Source organism: Dama dama, chromosome 10 (genome assembly GCF_033118175.1).
Source record: "Dama dama isolate Ldn47 chromosome 10, ASM3311817v1, whole genome shotgun sequence".
NCBI lineage: Eukaryota > Metazoa > Chordata > Mammalia > Artiodactyla > Cervidae > Dama > Dama dama.
The window spans coordinates 11,257,134-11,273,853 of record NC_083690.1 but is presented as its reverse complement, the minus strand read 5'-3'; the positions used below and the strand labels follow the sequence as shown (position 1 = coordinate 11,273,853).

Here is a 16,720-nt window from a genome sequence, read left to right as displayed (position 1 = left end):
CCTCGCTCCCTCCCTGCCGGGTCAAAGCCTGCTCGCCAGTGAGTCAGAATAGTCTCCCCTGCCATCGCTCCCACCCAACAAGCACGGGGCTGGGAGCAGGCGGGGCCCAACTCCCAGCTAACTCACTCAAAGAATCCCAAAGAGAAGCAAAGGGCAAGGTTCAGGGATGTCACTGACCAGCTCCTAAGTTTTCCCCGAGTTCTGGCTTCTGGATTCTTTCTCCTCACTGGAAGCCCCCATTCAGGACGGGGGTGGAACAGACCCAGACTGAAGTAACATAAAAAGAAGTGGACAGACAAACCTGCACAACAATGCCAGGTAAAAATCATGGTCAAAAAGTTTTTTCTTTCTCTCCCTTTGGCTAGAGTCATGCAAGCATTGCCAGCTTTGGAAAACTATAGACCAACTATTTCGAAAGCTAACCAGATGTTGGGCTGATTTCCAATGTACTTCCAGTTCTGATTATGTGTCAGTCGAGATCCAGAATGATATTTTGCCAGTTTTCTGCAGGGCGAAAGCCTCCCTTTATCCTATTATCTTTCAACCTTTCTCATACTTCTCATCCTTGTTCCAAGCAACTTCTCAGCAAAACAAAAGCCCAGATCCTTCTCCTAAACAATGATAAATGGAGGGGGCAGGGGTCGAAGGGTGGTGGGCAGAGTTGGGGAACCTTTAAAAAGACAAAGCTGCAAAACTCCCCTTCCTGGACCCCCAACCCCCGGGGCCAGGGCCCTGCAGACTTGACAAAGGACAAAGGACTGAATCTGCTATTACAGACAGGAACCAGCGTTCATTACCGGCCCTACTGACTCACAGCGAGCGCCTCCCTCTAACTGGTCAACCCTTTCCACCGCACGATATTCATTTTGGTGCAGCATCTAATCTATTATGATTTACTGGAAGGCCTGAGCTAACATTTGGCTTTTATTAACATTGCTTTTATGTTAAAATTGTCCTATGATGAAAAATCTATCAGAAAGAGGCCATTTCATTAGAGGCCCTGCTGAGAGGGCATGGATCTGCAAAAGAGAGGCTGAAGGTTAAGTGCAGCTAACCTGCTGCCTAACCAAAACATCAACCACCCACACACCCACCCCCTACCACCACCACCAAACAGCCCCCACCAAATGCAGCCATGCGCCTCCAGGCCAGACTGGAGTAGAAACCAGGTACAGTTCCCTGGTCCCACCGAGGCAGTTTCCCCTGGAGGTGCCCCAGGCACCTGGGCCTCGGGTGCTGAACTAACGCCCCAGATTCCTCTCCAAACCTGCTCGAGAGCCCTCACTCGCTGGTTCTGGACTTAGTACCACTGGTCACACAGAGGTAGGAGGCGGCGTCCTGGGCATCACCCAGACTCCTCCTGTGGTGCCCCTCCCACCCAAAACAAAGCTCCCCATCTTAGTGAATGGCCACACACAGCTGCCCCGTGTCCCTCTCACTCAACCCCCACATCCAGATCATGAGAGCTTGTCCTGGCTCTAACTCCAAAATAGATCGTAAAACCTTCTAATTGCCTCCATCTCCAGGGCCAATGTGCCATAATTCAATTCACATTATTCCCACCTGGACTACTGCAACAGCTTCCTAACCAGCCTCCCAGCTTTCCCCCACACAGCTCACCCCCACCCTCCACTGACCCACTCTCCATCCAGCAGCCAGGATAATCTCCCCAAAATTTCCATCTGCTTATGTCACTCTTCTACTTAAAAAATCCTCTAGGTGTTCTCACTGCAACTGGAATAAATTCTAAATTCCTTCTCCCAGCCTTTAAGATCCTCCATGATCTGGTCCCTGCCCACCTGGCCAGCCTCACCTTGAACTGCTTTCTGCTCCTCAAAACTATAAGCTCTTTTCCTCCCCAGGGCCTTTGCGCCTGCCATTCCCTTTGCCCAGAGCATTCTTGCCCTAGAGCTTTGCAGGGCTGACTCTTTCCCATTCTCAGGCCTCAGCTCTGACGTCAGTTCCTCAGAGAAGCCTCCCCAGACCACCCAAGCAGGTGACCCTGCACCCTTGGCTTTCTCCACACTCACAAATCACACCTGTCACGCTGCCTTCACCTCCACCATCCTCGCCTTGCCCCCTCCACAGCAGACATACTTGCCTCCAAGAAAACCTCTGGTTCACCACTGGGTTCTCAATATTAACCACAGTGCCTGGCATCCAAGAATGGCTTCAGAAATACTTGTCAGAAGCGTAAATGAATAAATAAAAGGAAAGCATTAGCAGGAAATGGAAAGAGGAATTAAATTCCCTCGAATATAGAGTCCCACTCTTTTAGGAAGATGCAAGAGAGGTAGGTGGGCTCCTCACCAGGGTCATCTCTCCGACCACATCAAGGAAGGAGGGTGGTGTGTAAGCCACTGCTTTTCCATTTCACAGCACACGTTGGGGCTCCTGGAAGGAAGCCTGTCAGCAAAGCCAGCCCCCCTGTAAAAGTTTGTCCTTGTGCCCCCTGGCCCCCTGGAGCTGGGCATCCCCACTCCAACCCCAACAGCAGGTTCCCTGCGGAGGCCCTGAGCATGGGCCACCAGCAAGAGAGCGGCACAGGGGAGCTGCCCCACGGCTCAGAAGCAGTCGGTCAGAAGCTTCTGGCAGAGCGCCAGCCGGGTGCCAGGCACTGCGCTGAGTCCTCAGTACTGTGGAGTGCAGGAGGCTGTCAGGAGACACAGCCTCTGCGTTCAGAGGCCCAGTCGTCCCGAGCGGGAGAGAACGCATACAGAGCAAAAGCAGTACAGAGCAGTGCTGTGGGGACTTCATGGAGATTAAGTTCTGCTCTTCTAAAGTATTGTGAAGAAAGCGAGAAGACAGCCATAGACTGGGAGGACATCTCTGCAACACACATCTGATAAAGGACTTGTATCTGGGTAAAAAGAACTCTTGAAACTCAACAGTAAGATTGTGACCAATTCATTAAAACATGCGCAAAGAATATGAAGATACTTTATCAAAGAACATGTAGACTAAGCACTTAAAACGCTATTTGACCTCACGAAGCGTTGTGTGTTTGTGTGTTAAGTCGCTTCAGTTGTATCTCTCTGTGTCCCCATGGACTGTAGCCCGTTAGGCTCCTCTGTCCATGGGATTCTCTCTCCAAGCAAGAATACTGGAGTGGGTTGCCATGCCTTCCTCCAGGGGATTTTCCCAACCCAGGCATTGAACCTGCATCTCTTACGTCTCCTACTGGCAGATGCGTTCTTTACCACTAGCGCCACCTGTGAAGCCCCATTAGTTGTTAGGGAAGTGGAAATTAAAATCACAAAAGACACCATTACATGTACCCATTAAAATTACTGAAATAAAAAGGTGGCCGTGCCAACCACTGGTGAGGGTGTGAGGCCAACGGAACACTCGTGCACTGATGGTGGGATGTAAGATCACACAGCTGCTTTGGAAGACAGCATGCTGCTGCGGCTGCTAAGTTGCTTCAGTCATGTCCGACTCTGTGCGACCCCACAGACGGCAGCCTACAAGGCTCCCCTGTCCCTGGGATTCTCTAGGCAAGAACACCGGAGTGGGTTGCCATTTCCTTCTCCAATGCATGAAAGTGAAAAGTGAAAGTGAAGTCGCTCAGTCGTGTCCGACTCTTCACGACCCCATGGACCACAGCCCACCAGGCTCCTCCATCCAAGGGATTTTCCAGGCAAGAGTACTGGAGTGGGAAGACAGCAGAGCAGTCTCTTAAACACATACACACCTGTCATATGATTCAGTCATTTCATTCCTCAGTATTTATCCAAGAAAAAAAAATGCAAATACGTGTCCAGAGACTTATACACCAATGTTCATGGCAGATTTGTTTGTAATGGTCAAAAACTGGGAACGACCCAAATGTTCCTTAACAGACAGACAGGTAAACAAACTGGTACATTCACATAGGGGAATATTACTCAAAGGTAAGAAGAAAGGAACCACTGAGACACACAACTACATAAAGGAATCTCAAAATAATTAAGCAAACTGAAAGAAGCCAGACCAAAAAAAGAGTACATATTGCATGATCTTATTTATATAAAATTCTAGAAAGTGCAGAGTAAGCTATAATGACAGAGAGCAGCTCAAAGTTGCCGAGGGAGAGGGCTGTGGGAAGAGAAGGGCAGAGGGGCGACAAAGGGGCAAGGGAGAACATTTGGAGTGATGCATACATACAATGACTTGACTGTGGTGATGGTTTCATGGGTGAACATGTGTGTCAAAGCTCATCAAACTGCACACTTTAAAAATGTGCAGTTCACTGTTGATCAATTATACCTCAATAAAACTTCCTTCTTTAAATGTTACAGCTTCCAGCCAAGAGAGGTTGGATTTACCCACCTCACTCAAGCAACTAGAAGAGTCAGCAAATTATATAAGACAGTGGTTATGACACACGGGACAAGACAGCTTGCAACATAGGAGGGGAACCTGAGAGAGAAGAAACAAAGGCAGTGGGCCTGGGACTGCTCCAGGTCACTGGCTGGAAAGCTTCCAGGCCTCAGAACAGACCGACAGAAGCTGAACAAAGCCCATGGTCTCTCTGGGGTGAGACGGCAGAGTCTGCAGTTCAGAGAGGCAAGTGACTAGAACTGATGGGAAAGAGAAGAGAAGGGAGAGGCACACGGACCTGCAGGGCCTTCCTTCCAAGGCTTTGGCTCAGTTCCGCCCCAGGGCATGCAGGTGAAGAAACGCAAAGGCCTACGGGGAGGAGGAGGGTGGAACAACCCCTGGAGCTTACCGAGGGCTGAGAAGAACTCACATTTCCACCAGCCTACAAGGATGGGCCACCTAATCATCGCTTATCAAGTAGAGTCCTCCGAAGCGGACAGCCTCCATGCTGGGGCCAAATGAGCCTGAGACTAAAGGCTGTTCTGGACTAGCACTACCAAGGCTTAAAAGCAAGCCTCTAGAAAGATCTCATGGATTTCAAGTAACTTCACCATGTCGCAGGACAAAGCCCAAAAATACTGAAAGGGAGAAAAAATTCAGTATCCAACATAAAATTCATACCAACTGTCAACCAATCAAAAAATACCAAGCATGAAAAGGGAAAAAAAGAAAATATAACCTAAAAATCAAACCAAACAAAAATCAATAACAGAAACATGATGAGAAATTACACAGATGGTAGAATAGACAAAAAGAAATCGGAAGAGAAATTGTAAAATATTTTAAACTGAATAAAAACTAAACTGCATATATCAAAATTTATTGCAAGAAGCTAAAGCAGTGCTTAGAGAGACATATACAGCATTAAACTTGTATTTTATCAAAAAAGTAAGGTTTAAAAATCAATGACTGGTATGGAGAGGATATGACTAAAGAGGAATAACATGAGCAAACTTTTTGGTTGCTCATCCTGTAATGATTTGTATCTTATAATCAATGATCTAAACTTACATCATAAGAAACTAGAAAAAGAGTAAATTTGAAATAAGCAGCTGAAGGTCAAAAATAAAAAACAGAAATTAACAAAATATAGAACAGAAAAACCACAGAGAAAAGTCAGTGAAACCAAAAGTTCTTTGAGAGTACCAATAAAATTAATTTAAAATTGATAAGTTTCTAACCAAACTGATCAGGAAAAAAAAAAAAATGAAGACCTAAACTATTAATACCATGAATTGAAAAGGGGCATCACTACAGATTCAACAGACATTAAGAGAATAATAAAGGAACATAGTAAAAAAAAAAAAGTCTATGCCAGTAAATTCAATAGTTTAGATGAAATGACAAATTCCTAGAAAGATATAAGCTACCAAAACTTGTGTAGAAGAAATAAAAAAGCTTTAATAGCTTTCTATCTACTAAGGAAATTGAGTACTTTAAAACCTTTTCTCAAAGAAAACTCCAGGCCCAGATGGTTTCACTGGTGAATTTCACCAAATAGTAAAGGAAGAAATAGACCAGCTCTACAAAAACTCCTCCAGGAAATTCAGGAGGAGGGTCTATTTCCCCATTCATTCCATAAGGTGAACATAAGCAAACAAAACAAGAGAATTACAGGGAGACCACAGGCCAATAACACTCAGAAACATAGATGCAAAAATTCTTCACAAAGTTTTAGCAAATCACATCCAGCAAAGTATAAAACGTGCCTGCCATACTAGAGGATACGAACCCACAGTGGGTATCACCTGAAGGGCTCAGAGAAAACTTCTAGGATAAGGTGACTTCTGAGCAGGCCCTTGACAGGCAAGCATTAATTTCAATAGATGGTGATGTCAGGGCAGAGAAAACAGCAAGAAAAGACACAGATGGATACACGAAGGTAGAAGCCTAGCCAAGAACAGGTAGGTGTGTTGACACTGATGGGGTGGCTGCCAGGCTTCCAGAGAAGTTCCCTTCTCTGGGAACAGTTCCAGATGCAGAGCTGAAACACCCTGGAGCCAGCTCTGAGCTATGTGACCCTGACCCCACCCACCCCACCCTCAGTCACAACTGACTGCTCCAGAGTTAGACCCATCACTAGCCTGGAACAATCAGATCTCTTGGCCACTGATCTGAAACCAGAATGGAGACAGGCTCCCTGCCTGAGATCTGCTGGACCCAAATCACCATCCATCTTAAGTCCCCAGAGTTGGTTGGTTCCTACCCTTTCCTTGGCTTTTCAGCCACTTCTTGGATCTCATGAGCTGTCCCAGGGACCTTCCCATAAGATTCTTTTTCTTAATGTGAGGTGGTTTCTGGGGCTTGTAACCAAAAGAATATTGAAGAGTACCATGACAGTCACTACAAGTTTATCTCTGTGAAAGAGTTAATCACTACTTAGCGTCTGAATCCCTGGGCCAGGGCCAAGCATCTGCATGGGGAATCAGGGGAATCAGATCAAGTTAGGATGGTGGGTGCAATCCAGGGACTCAGAATAGCAGGTTCCGGGAGGCTGGAGTTGAAGGGAGAGAAGAAGGCCCCAAAGGTTTTTGAACAGGGGAAGGACATGGACAAAACGGCCTTACAGGGAACTGCCCAGCAGTGCTGTGGAGGATGGATTACGAGGTGGCCATGTGCGGACCCCTCCAGAAGGCTGTGGTAAAGCTACTGGAGTGACACACTCAGGATCTCGCCTGCTCTCCTGCCTTTGGTCCTCGCCACCAGCACCAAGCTTAGACCCAGGCACTGAACTGTGCTCTGTTACATTCTGCTGATCAGACAGGCCAAAGAGGGAGAGATGACAACACTTGATGACTAAATGCTGGGATCAAAGGAGGGAAAGAGCTAAAGGTCATGGCAGTTTCAACCTTGGCTGGCAAATTCAAGTGAACCAGAAATGGCAGGAAGTGTGATGAGGTCAGGGTATATTTATGGGTGACGAGTGTGGCATAAACAGACTTTTCAAGGTGGTGCTCAATCATCCAGGTCAAAGCCTCCAACATGTGAGGGGCAGGGAGTCAGAGTGCAGAGATGGGGTGAAGTGGGCACAGATGGCAGGCGATCCACGGGTGGGACGGACTCCATGGGTCAGGCTTGGAGCTCTGTTTATTCCCAGGAACTGAGGGCTCCGTGTGCCAGGCACTGAGCCAGAGCTGGAGGGGATCGAAGAAGCCACGGGAGTCAACAGGACTGTGTGGGGAGACATCAGAGGGAGCCTGCCATGCTTCTCCGGGGCTTCCCTGGTGGCTCAGATGGTAAAGAGTCTGCCTGCAGTGCAGGAGGCCCAGGTTCGATCCCTGGGTCGGGAAGACCCCCTGGAGAAGGGAGTGGCTACCCATTCCATATTCTTGCCTGGAGAACTCCATGGACAGAGGAGACTGGTGGATTATAGTTCATGGGATCACAGAGAGTCGGACACGACTGAGTGACTAACACTTCAGACTAGATCTAAGCACTTGCACATGAGCAAGTGACTTACACAGAAAAGCCGCCATGGCTGGTTCCATCATGAGCAGGAAAAGCCTGGAGATGGTCTCAGCACCATTCAGTAAGGGGATGGCAGAACAAACGACGGCACAGACTAGGATTAAAAAGCACGAGGCGATTCTACAGGGAGGGGAGGTGACATGCTGATACATGAAGATGTGACAAAAGGCACAGAACGGACCATAATAAGGAATGAGCCTCCATTCATGTTGGGGGTGGGGAACCCATCGAAATAAAATCGTATACACTTGGTACTTGGGCTTGCACAAGTATCTTTAAAAAGACACAAGAAACTGTTAACACAAATGGCCTTTGAAGAAGAGGTGGAGGACAAATGTGGGAAAGGGGGCCTTTTTCACCGTATCTTCTTTTGCCACTAATTAACTTTACTTATCAAGGGCTTCCCAGGTGGCTCAGTGGTAAAGGATCTGCCTGCTAATACAGGAGCCATAGGAGACACAGGTTCGATCCCTGGGTCGGGAAGATCTCCTGGAGTAGGAAATGGCAACCCACTCCAGTACTCTTGCTGGGATAATCCCATGGACAGAGGAGCGTGGCGGGCTACAGCCTACGGGGTTGCAGAGAGTCGGACAGGACTGAAGCCATGGAGTAAGCACGCAAACAACTTATCATCATTAATTATTTCAGAATAAATACATACTCTGTTTTGTTGAGTGCTTTCTAAATGACTCCAGCCACAGGCCGTCACAGTAAAACCCACCTCTAACTACCCCCCAACAAGCTTTTGAAAAACCTACTAAAACATCAGACCTTGATGCAAGGTCTCAGCTATGCCGAGCCCAGCGCTTGGCAGGGGCCAGAAGGAATATTCTTGGTATTTCCTTCAAAGAGCTTCTCATGTGGAGGGTTCAGAACTCGCTCGTGTCAAGCCAGGTGGTACACAACCAGCGGCTGTTCTCAGACAGGAAGTAAATGAATGGATCCTCATCAAAACCGTCAGCTCTGCGAGAGGCTGATCCTGACCGCTTGGCCTCAACAGGGGAAGCCAGAGAACCACACCTTTCTTCAGAAAGGAAACCTGCACTTCCACACAATCCACTCAGAGTCTATTTTAGCTCTGAACCCAGAATGGCACACTGACTATTATAAATAGCAAAACCAAGATTGCAATTTGACTGATTTCTGTTCTGATGTTAGGAAAGAGGTCAGAAGCTTAAGTCAGTTGTAGACCGAGGGGTCGAGAGCAAACCACAGTGTGAACACCGTCATGCTGCGCTGGATGGTCAACACTTGAACCTCCCTCTCCACCAGCCCCCACCCGCCCCCGTGTTGCCTGAGTAACCGATTCCTGTGGCTTCAGTGTGCAGAAACTCTAACAAGGCTGTAGACAGGTTCTGTGGGAGTCTGCCAAAACCAGAAAGGAAATTTTCCAAGGAAAGCAGCTGTCCTTTTCCGTGAAGGCAGACGAGCTGAGTGGCTTACCTTTGTTGTGAGACATTGCATACAGCAGGCAGAGCACGAAGAGCGCATGGTAGTCGTCGTCTGGGCTGTCCAGGGCATGGTACACCATATCCAGGAAGGGTCTGGAAGAGAGGGGCCGCGTGAGCCTCACCTGCACACGGGATGCCAGCTGCCTTTGCCCTTCACAGTGCCCACCCCCCTGCCCGCTCCAACCAGCAGAATTGACTTCCCAGGTGGCTCGGTGGTAAAGAACCCACCTGCCAACACAGGAGACCAACAAGTTCGATCCCTGGGTTGGGGCGAACCCCTGGAGGAGGGTATGGCAACCCACTCCAGAATTCTTGCCTGGAGAATCCTGTGGACAGGGGACCCTGCTGGCTACAGTCCATGGGGTTGTAAAGAGCTGGACACAGCCACGCAGGCACGCGCCAGCAGCACAGAGCATGGCCACCAAGTGCCCGGTTCAGCCCCAGGCACGGAGGATACAGAGGTGTCGACAGGCAGGCTCTGCCCTGGGAAGCTGCCATGTCTGGGGAAACTGACTAAGGAAAGGCTAACTGACTAATCACTCAACAACAGTCCACCCGCTGTCCCACATACTGGGGATAAGCGTGGTCTTGTGGCACCCCCAAGTCAGTGGGCAGGCAGAGCATGATCACCCCACAGCAGTACTTCGAAGAGCGACAAGAGAATGAAGGAGACGGGGCAGCGTGATAGACTCACAACAGCAGACAAGGTACCAATAAATCTGGATCATTTTAGACTGTGGACCCTGGAGCCAGACTGCTGAGGTTCAAATGCTGACGCTGCCTCTTAGCTGCAAACCCTTGGGTAAATTACAGTCCCCCATCTGTGAGATGGGGATTGAACCTTCCAGGGTTTGCAGTGAGGGTTGAAGCGAAATGAAACAGAGCGGCACTAACACAGGCCCAGGCTCAGGTGAAAAGTACTCAGACACGCGAGCTGCTGTTGCACTTCTATTTTGAGGATTCCATAGGCACTTCTCCATGATCTCGCTTTGGCAGGTCCTGACCTGGCAGTTTCTTGGGCCGACCTTCCCTGGCTAGAAGGGATCGATAGGAAGCATCGCCTCTGATGCTTTGTGGGTGAGATCTATCGAGCGGCTATAAATACGTAAACAGTACAGCCTGAATGCTGCCCTTCTGGGTTGAAGGGCCTGGCCTGGAAAGACTTCAACAAGAGGATAATAGAATGTGCACAGATTTGGCCCGTTGGCAGGAGGCTCTGACCCTGTGACTGTCTGCGGCTGCCCCAGGAAGCCAGCTTGAGGCCAAGAGAGCAGAGAGCCTCAATGAGTGACAAAGGGCACGCTTAACCCCTTGAAGGACACAAGCCATGGTCAACGCTGCTGACTGTGGGGAAGGAGGAGGTGCAGCAGAGGAACTCGGAGACCTATTCGCTGGGTAACTTTTTATACTCTTCTGACTTCTGAACTCCACAAAGGGATCACTGATTCAAAGTATATTGAAAAATGCAGAAAAGCAGTGAAACGCACTTGTCATAACATTTCAAATAAACACGTAATACACAGAAATTAAAGGAAGAAACTTTTAAGGAACATTTACTTTCAAGTTCTATTTCTCTGGAGCCCGAGACCCTCCCCCGCCCCAGAGCAGCCATCACCATTCTAATGTGTGAATAGTTTTGCCATGTGTGGATCTGTTTTTCTGTCAGCCCCCAGCAATAACACTTCCAAACTTTAAGAGTAGGATAAAGTATTAAAACACACTTTTTCTGCAAACCAACTGTTTGGAATTTGGACTGTATTTTCATTTGGGAATAATACAAATAACCAAACACCCAGTAGCAGGGGGAAGGCTGGGTGAATTGACCATCTTTTATGAGATCAAGTGTTATGAAGCCATTAGAATTGTGTTTACTAAGAGAACAATAAAGTGAAAAAGATACTTGGGAGTTTGATATTAGAGAAAACCAAAAACAAAAATAACAGACATGGTATGGTATAAGCTACTTGGGGGAAAGAGGGCAGAATCTCCACTATATAGGCATTGAAAACAGGCAAGAAATCACCAAAATGCTAGTACCAGCTGCTTTTGAATTATGAAGACCTTTTTTCCCTTCTTTATACTTTTTAAGGTTTTTTACATTTTCTACATGTCTATTAACTTTTTAAATTTTAAGTTTCTTTCTTTTTTTTTAAAGAAAGAAGGTTCTGAGTGGTTTCTGGTTTCTTACTTCTATATTTCACCATGAAGGCAGGGATAGCCCACAGTGTATGGGGAATGTAAGGACAGTTCCACTTTGTCCTGTGTTGTTTCTCTGGATAAGTGGACCAATGTCAAGATCCAGCTCATGTCGAGGAGGCCTGTCCCCTCCCTCATCCTCAGTGCCCTCCTCCGGGCTCAGCACCAGGAGGAGAGAAGGTGGAAGACTGAGGGGGTGTCTCTGACACCAACAACACAGCCCCTTTGCAAAGGCCATGGCAGCTCTCCACTGGGGCCAGTCTCTCAGAGCTGAGCACAGCTCTTGCTCAGTTCCTCAGGGCCACAAGTCTGCATGTGGCTCAGCTCAGGACACAGGATCAGCTTCCACCACGAACCACATGGCAGAAGATGCCAAAGTCACCATCAGTTAGGAAGCAATCTCAATCACCTTGAAGAAAACCCCTCTCTTCACTAAGATTCAGGGGAAAAAAAAAGAAGTCTCAACTCCAATACTCAAACATAACAATTTGGTCTGTTGACCTTTTGTTTTTGACAGTACATGAGTGTTTTTCCTCCTTTAGGAAAGCTACAGTATTATCACACTATGCAAAATATGTGCTGTTTCCATTTATTAGATCCTAAGAAACTGAACGGGCTTCCCTGGCGGCTCAGTGGTAAAGAATCTGCCTGCTTCAATCCCTCAGTCGGAGAGATCCCCTGGAGAAGGGAATGGCAACCCACTCCATTCTTCTTGCCTGGGAAACCCCATTAACAGAAGAGCTTGGCGGGCTACAGTCTACCGGCTCGCAAAGAGTCAGATACGGTCTACCAGCTCGCACAAGAGTCACACACACTGAGCAACTGAGCATGTAGTGATGTATTCAGCAGGTGCACATCCCTCATGACAAGTTATTTTCAGGTTTTTAATGATCTGTATTCTAATTAAAGCTGAGCCAAGCACCTAAAGGTTGTCTCCCCCTCCCTTTCTGCATTTAACATGATTCCCTTAATTTTCAGAGCTCCCAGTGTTACTTTTTTTTTTTTTTTTAGCCACAAAATAAAATTAGAAAGGTCCTTGGCAGTACAACTGATAACCCACACTGTGCGGCAAAGATTTTTATTTAATCAAAACTAAAAATGGCTCCCCTGTGCATCTGATAAAAAAATTAATCTTTTCTGTTAGATAGCTGAAACACATGTCAAGCAAAGAGATAAACAAGACCTGCAGGAAAAGACTGGTGTGCTTCAAGACTTCACTTTAAGTTGGATTAATAAATAGAGTGAGTGTGTGTGTTTGTATTTCATCCACCATGAGAGTTCAGGAAGTGAATGCCTTGCAGGCTGACAGAGAAACCACGTTGCTACGCATTCACTACCACTGACACGGGATTCGGAGATTACTGCAGGCATCTGTTAAGGAAATAACACTGAGATGGAGAAGCCCTCTAACAGTTAGCTGCAACTTTGGCAGCAGCCCGCCACCCGATTCCTTCTGGAAGGGGGGCACTCCAGCCAGGCTGCAGGAAAGCTGGCGTCTGGAAGATTGCATAGTGTTAATAGTTTGGGCAGCCATCACTGAAATAAACCATCAAGCAAGAAGTCGAAGGTGGACAGCAGCATTAGACAGTTCCGCTGAGTCACCACGGCAGGCCCTACAGACAGTGGTGAGCATGGCAGCAGTGAGTGAATGAGATCATAAAATCCAAATGCTGCCCCCAAGGGCATCCTTCCTGGGGGCAGCAGGGCACAGCCAGGAGTGGCCCGATGAACAAGGCCACACCCCGTTAGGACCAGCACTGAAGTGCCTAGAGTAGTGGTGTCATGCCTCAGTCATTCATTCCGAAGGGTGAGTACCATGGCCTTGAGGGTCAGCTCCGTCCCCGTGGTCTCTCAAAAGGAGCGGTGCCTCTGGAGGCCAGTGGGAGGAGCAGCAGGATGGCTCGGCTGGGAAGCAGAAGGGGCTACCAGGGTGCTGGGACGAGGCCCAGCTTATCCTCCGTGGGCACCCGGCCAGGGCACTTCCCCCCACCACCTCATCCCAGACAATGAGCAGCAGCTGATGGCTGGCTCGGGGCAGCTCTCTGCCCGGCCCGGCGGCTACCTGCTCCACTGGACACTGTCCAGGCCGGTGGCAGCACTCTTCTCCTCATCCGTGGTGTTCTGCTCCTGCACGGAGGTGCTGGCAGCCAGCTCTGGAAGTTTGCTGCGCTCCATGATCACCATCTCTATCTCTGGAAGCAAACACAGACACTGGGATGAGCCCAGGCGGCCCCGGATCGAGTTTCACAGACACGCTCGTGCTCCAGACGGAGACCAGCAGCCCGCTCTGCAAACATCCAGCAAACACTCGACGGTGGTGACAGGAGCCCCTGCAACACCCACGCCAGGGAGAAATAAGACGGGGCCCGCACCCCTCTCTCCTTTCAGCTTGGCAATGTTGAGAAACGGCATCTGATCTTGATAGGAAAGCCCAGATTGCAATGATTTACTTCAAGAATTTTCCTTCAACAGCTATTTATTCTCCTTTATTGATACCACACTTCCTTCCCGGAGGAATTGAGGAGCGCGGAAGAAATGACATGCGGTTAATAAAACATAACCGAATCCACTAAAAATATTCCAAACCTGTTTACACTGTAGCACGGGCTCTGCCATGCCCAAAGCCTTTGTTTTCTCTTCCCACTTACAGCTTCCAGCGGGCAGAGAGAAGAGGGACCTCGCTTTATTTTTCCCAATTAAATAGGGACAATTTTCATTGCACCTGACTTGACCTCCATGTACATTTTCATTTTTAGAAAAAGGTCTGAATCAACGAAGGAAAACGTCCTGAGTTCGAGGTGGATGGTGGCTGTGCCATGAGCTGTCTCCGTTATAATAGAGTTCCTTGACAAGTGGGTGTGGACCAGCGAACACTTAGTTCTTGGAACCCAGAGTTCAAGGGCTGCCCCCCATCTTCAGGAGACATGGTGAGGGTAAAGGATGATGAAATGTGAACCTGTGTGTCCTCTCAGGAAGGACAGGTGCACACCTGGGCTCTGCCATCGTCTCCCCCTGACCCAAGCAAGAGCCTCCCACGGCTCTTCTTGCGTCCACCGCCCCCACCCCCAACCCCAATTTGTTGTCGACACAGAACCAAGTGATTTTAAGCAGAAATTAGCCCAGGTCCCCTTCAGCCTTCTCATCACACTCAGAACAAAATCCAAATGCCATCCACAGTATCAAGGCCATGCACAGCCCAGCCCTTGACCCCCGCTGACCACACCTCCGGGCCCTCTCTGCCCCACCAGCTGTCCTGAGCATCTTGTCACTCGCCTTTGACCCACATAGGTTTGTTCCTGCCCCAGGGCCTTTACACGGCTGTTTACTCTGCCTGGAACGCTCTCACCCAAGTCTTCCCTCCCCAGGCACCACTCAATCACGTCACTCGAGGCTCAACTCTAATGCCACCATCTCAGGGACGTCTTCTCAGACACCCTCCCCATCGGTTTTCCCTCTACCTCTCCAATTTATTATGAACTCAACTCCACACTTCATTCAGATTTCCCTCATTTCTCCCCAGTATCCTTGTTCAGTTCCAGGGCCCCAGCCTGGATAACCACATTATATCCAGCTGTCACATCTTAGGCTCCTCTTGGCTGCAACAGTTCCTCAGACCTCCCTTCCTCTGGATGACCTTATGGATTGAGAAGTCTGGTCGGGTATTTTTAGGATGCCTCTCAATCTGGGTTTGAGCGACATTCTTCCGAATATTAGACTGGGCTTATGGGTTTCTGGGAGAAAGACCACAGAGAGGAAGTGCTGTCTCATCACATCCTATCAAGGGCACAGGCTATCGACATGACTTATGCTGGGGGATGGTCATCTGCATCACTCAGCCAAGGGAAAGCTGGTCAGGGTCCTCCACCGGAAAGTGACTTTTCCTCCTCCTTGCATCCCACACCCTTCGGAAGCAAGTCATTAAGCACAGCTCACACTTAAGCATTATAGAGCTATGTTCTGTCTCCTTGAGGGAGGACAGCTACATAAATTACTTGGAATTCTTCCACAGAGATGTCCCCTCCCCCCCTCCTCTTGATTTTACTTTATGGTATTTATAACTACAGGTATCCCCACTTTTTGAAGTTTTGCTTTTAGGTCACTTGGCTTTTATGGAAAGACCTGTATTACTATCTGTTTTTTGCTAATCGAAAGAAACCTGAAAAGGACTTTCCCTTTTACAAAAATAGGAGAAAAGCAGAAATAGCATTTAGCGTTGGTGTTGCAACAGTCATTACAGAGGCAGTGTGCACCCCAAGAATGGAAGCTTCCTTCCTGGGAAGCAGAGTTAGTTAGCACCTCAGCGTCGAGCTGCTGTAGCTTTGAGCTGTGCTGGTGCCTTATGTCCATTTACTCTGAGCGTCTGTTAGCAAGGTGTGTCCTAAAGGACCTGCATTCTGGCTTTACACCATCTTCTCTTACAAAAGGTCTCTACTTTCAGATTTCGGGAGAAACCCGCACCTGGATTTTACATTCTATATTTATTGGTTTGCTTGTTTCCTGTCTGCCTTCCCCACCCTAGGACGTGGGCTTCATGAGAGACGCTGCCGTATCTGTCTTGTTCTCCACCAGAATTGCAGTGTCTAGTCCAGGGCCTGGCATAAGGCAAATGCTCAATACAAATCTCTGGAGTGGACCATGTCTGATGAGTCTGCCTAGGGCCAGGCAGGGCTGGCAATGACGCTCAGCAGCTGTGATGTGTAGAGCACCTCTAACCTGCGATCCACCTGTGTGCAGTGTCCTCATGGGGGTGGGTTGCATCCTGGCCTCCCTTCTGGGACTGTTAAGTGTGACTGTGCTTGCGACTGTCCTCTGGCTGGGAGGACTGCATTCCCCAATGCCAACAACTGGCCTGGACCTAGGGGAGGGGGTTGCTCTCACCAGGCCCCTCCCTCCCAGCATGGTCTGAAGTCAGACAACACAGATCAGAGTCCCCCACGGTGGTCAGCCCCATCACACAGGTGGGGGCTGACACGCAATTTTTAAGTGCCATGTGTTTGCACAGTTTTGTGTTTATTTTAACATGCATTAGAAGAAAATTCTAACTGCACAAAAAGTCTGTTTTGTGGATGCTACTGCTTAGGATGAAGCTAAATTTAAGACAAAACCACTGAGTCAATTCGCCAAAAGCTACTGAGTAAACCGCAGTGCATGTTGCCTGCGGCCACAGCAGAGGGCAGGAGGCGCTGCCATCTGAGAAGCACCATTTGCTTCTGTCTCCCATACTCCCTCCACTAGCCTCCTTC

General features: G+C 48.5%; 1 protein-coding gene across 12 annotated transcripts in view; it reads right to left on the bottom strand.

The window, feature by feature from the left end:
- Window positions 1-16,720, bottom strand: part of CLEC16A (C-type lectin domain containing 16A) — a 239,612-nt gene that overhangs the window by 149,435 nt on the left and 73,457 nt on the right. For all 12 annotated transcript variants that reach the window (XM_061152832.1, XM_061152825.1, XM_061152827.1 and 9 more), the window contains 2 exons: window positions 13,540-13,669; window positions 9,274-9,374 (listed from right to left, as the gene is read on the bottom strand). In XM_061152832.1, coding sequence (XP_061008815.1) covers window positions 9,274-9,374; window positions 13,540-13,669 — 231 coding nt within the window. The remainder of the gene's footprint in view (window positions 1-9,273; window positions 9,375-13,539; window positions 13,670-16,720) is intronic.